Source organism: Lipotes vexillifer, unplaced genomic scaffold (genome assembly GCF_000442215.2).
Source record: "Lipotes vexillifer unplaced genomic scaffold, Lipotes_vexillifer_v1.1 scaffold644, whole genome shotgun sequence".
Classification (NCBI taxonomy): Eukaryota; Metazoa; Chordata; class Mammalia; order Artiodactyla; family Lipotidae; genus Lipotes; species Lipotes vexillifer.
The window spans coordinates 1,936,433-1,938,232 of NW_006783288.1; the positions used below are offsets into that span (position 1 = coordinate 1,936,433).

General features: G+C 62.2%; 1 protein-coding gene across 1 annotated transcript; it reads right to left on the reverse strand.

Annotated features, from left to right (window-relative positions):
* Positions 1-793: 793 nt before the first annotated feature.
* Positions 794-1,411, reverse strand: TUSC1 (tumor suppressor candidate 1). The gene has a single exon (XM_007455911.1). It carries the CDS (start codon positions 1,406-1,408, stop codon positions 794-796), a length of 615 nt encoding a protein of 204 aa, XP_007455973.1. The 5' UTR covers positions 1,409-1,411.
* Positions 1,412-1,800: the final 389 nt, after the last annotated feature.

The following is a 1,800-nucleotide window of genomic DNA, read 5'->3' on the forward strand; positions in this document are numbered from 1 at the left end:
CTAATCAAGTGCAAATATTAAAAATAGGTATAATATATACATACATGTATATTTCTTAAAGAAACGTGTAAACATTTCACACACTTTAAATAATAGTCGTGGGATAGCTTTAGGTCATTTTAATGCACCAAATTTATTTGCCGATCAAAGAATCACTATAGGCAGATAGTTTAAAAATTCCCAGGGCTGGGGGTGGGGGGGCAGAATGGGGTAAACAAATCAGTAGATATTAGATGTATAAGGACTAGAGGCAGGGCAAACATGAGTTTCAAAATTATATATATCACCTTTTGCATAAAAGGGTGGTACTTCATAGGCTATCCAAGTAACACCGACTTATAAAAACAAACCAAATACTTAGGATGTTGGCCACATAAGAAAGCAGAGGCTGGAGGCTTTGGGAGACTTAAGAATGAACAAACTCAACCGATTCAAAATGTATTATTCATCCCTCAAAGAACCAAAACAGAGGGAAAAAATACCACAACACTCAGAAAACTTCAGGCATTAGGACGTGTTGACTGGCACCCATTTCTTGCTGTTTTAAAACCCGCCTCTCCGCTGCCTGGCCTCCCTCCACGGAAAAGAGCGGGGTGCAGAGAAGGTTGATCCGTACACGTGGACTCAGACGCCCCGCGCCCTTCTCAGCCTCTGCCGGCCGAACGCGACGCGCCCCCGGAAGTGGCCGGGCAGAAGGCGGGAGCGCGCGGCTCAGGCGCGCGCTAGCTGGGGGCAACCGGGAACGGAGAAGGAGGGGCCCGTGCGAAGCCCCGCCTCCCCCCCCCCCCTCGGGCTACAGCCAGGGTTCCGAGGGTTCGGTCTCGGGCTCCGGGGTTCGCTGGCCTGAGTCGGGTCTGCGTGGACAGGGCTCCTCCTTGTCCCCACGCGGGCGCGGCCCCTGCTGTTCGAGGTGCAACTGCAGCAGGGCCCGGCGGTACATGGCCTCCAGCTTCTCAAGCCGGGCTCTCAGGGCCCTGGGGCTGCCCTGCTCGTCCTCGGGGCCGCCGCCCCTAGCCCTCCTGTTCGTGCTGGCTGCCTCGGGGCCCGGGGTCGCCCTCGCCGCCTCCGCGTACGCCCCGTCACCACCCTCGCCGGGGAGCCGCAAGGCCTGACGGAAGAGACTGCGGTTCTCGCGCTTCAGCCGCCGGTTCTCGAGCCGCAGTCGGGCGTTCTCTTCACGCAGCCGCGCGTTCTGTCGGTCCCGCTCGTCCCGCGCGCGGATGGCCTCTAGGTGGCTCGCCGCCAAGTCGGCGAACCGCTCCTCCAGCTGCTGTCGGGCGCCGCCCGCGCGGCCTCGCCAGCCCCCGCTGCCGCCACCCCCACGAACGCGGCCCGGGCGGCCCTGCCCGCGGCTGTCCCCTCCGCCGCAGCTCCCGCGCCTGGTGGCGCCACCACGCATGCGCCACATCGTCCCAACCGCGCCGCCAGCCCCTTGGGCCGAGGGGGCCGCGCGCCCAGGCGCCAGCGAGTTTGGGGCCCGGCAGGGCAGTCGGGGAAACAGCGCAGGAGGAGAGAAGGTGGCGGGTGGCGGCTGCTGGCTTGGGGCCAGAGGAGGCCGGGAGTTTGCTCGGTTTGAGGCGTGTCTTGTCTCCTCGGGTGGAGCTGCCCCCCTGGGCCTGCGATCTCCAGGCGGGCTAACACACAATGCCCCTGGGGAGCGCCCTGCGGCTCAGCCCTTCGGCAGCGCGGGGAAAAGCGTGTATCCTCGGCCGGGCTCTGCCAGGGCTCTTCGGCGCGGGCCAGGGCACTGCAGGAACCAGCCGGCCTCGCCCTGTCTCCAGCGCAACCACCAGTTACCTT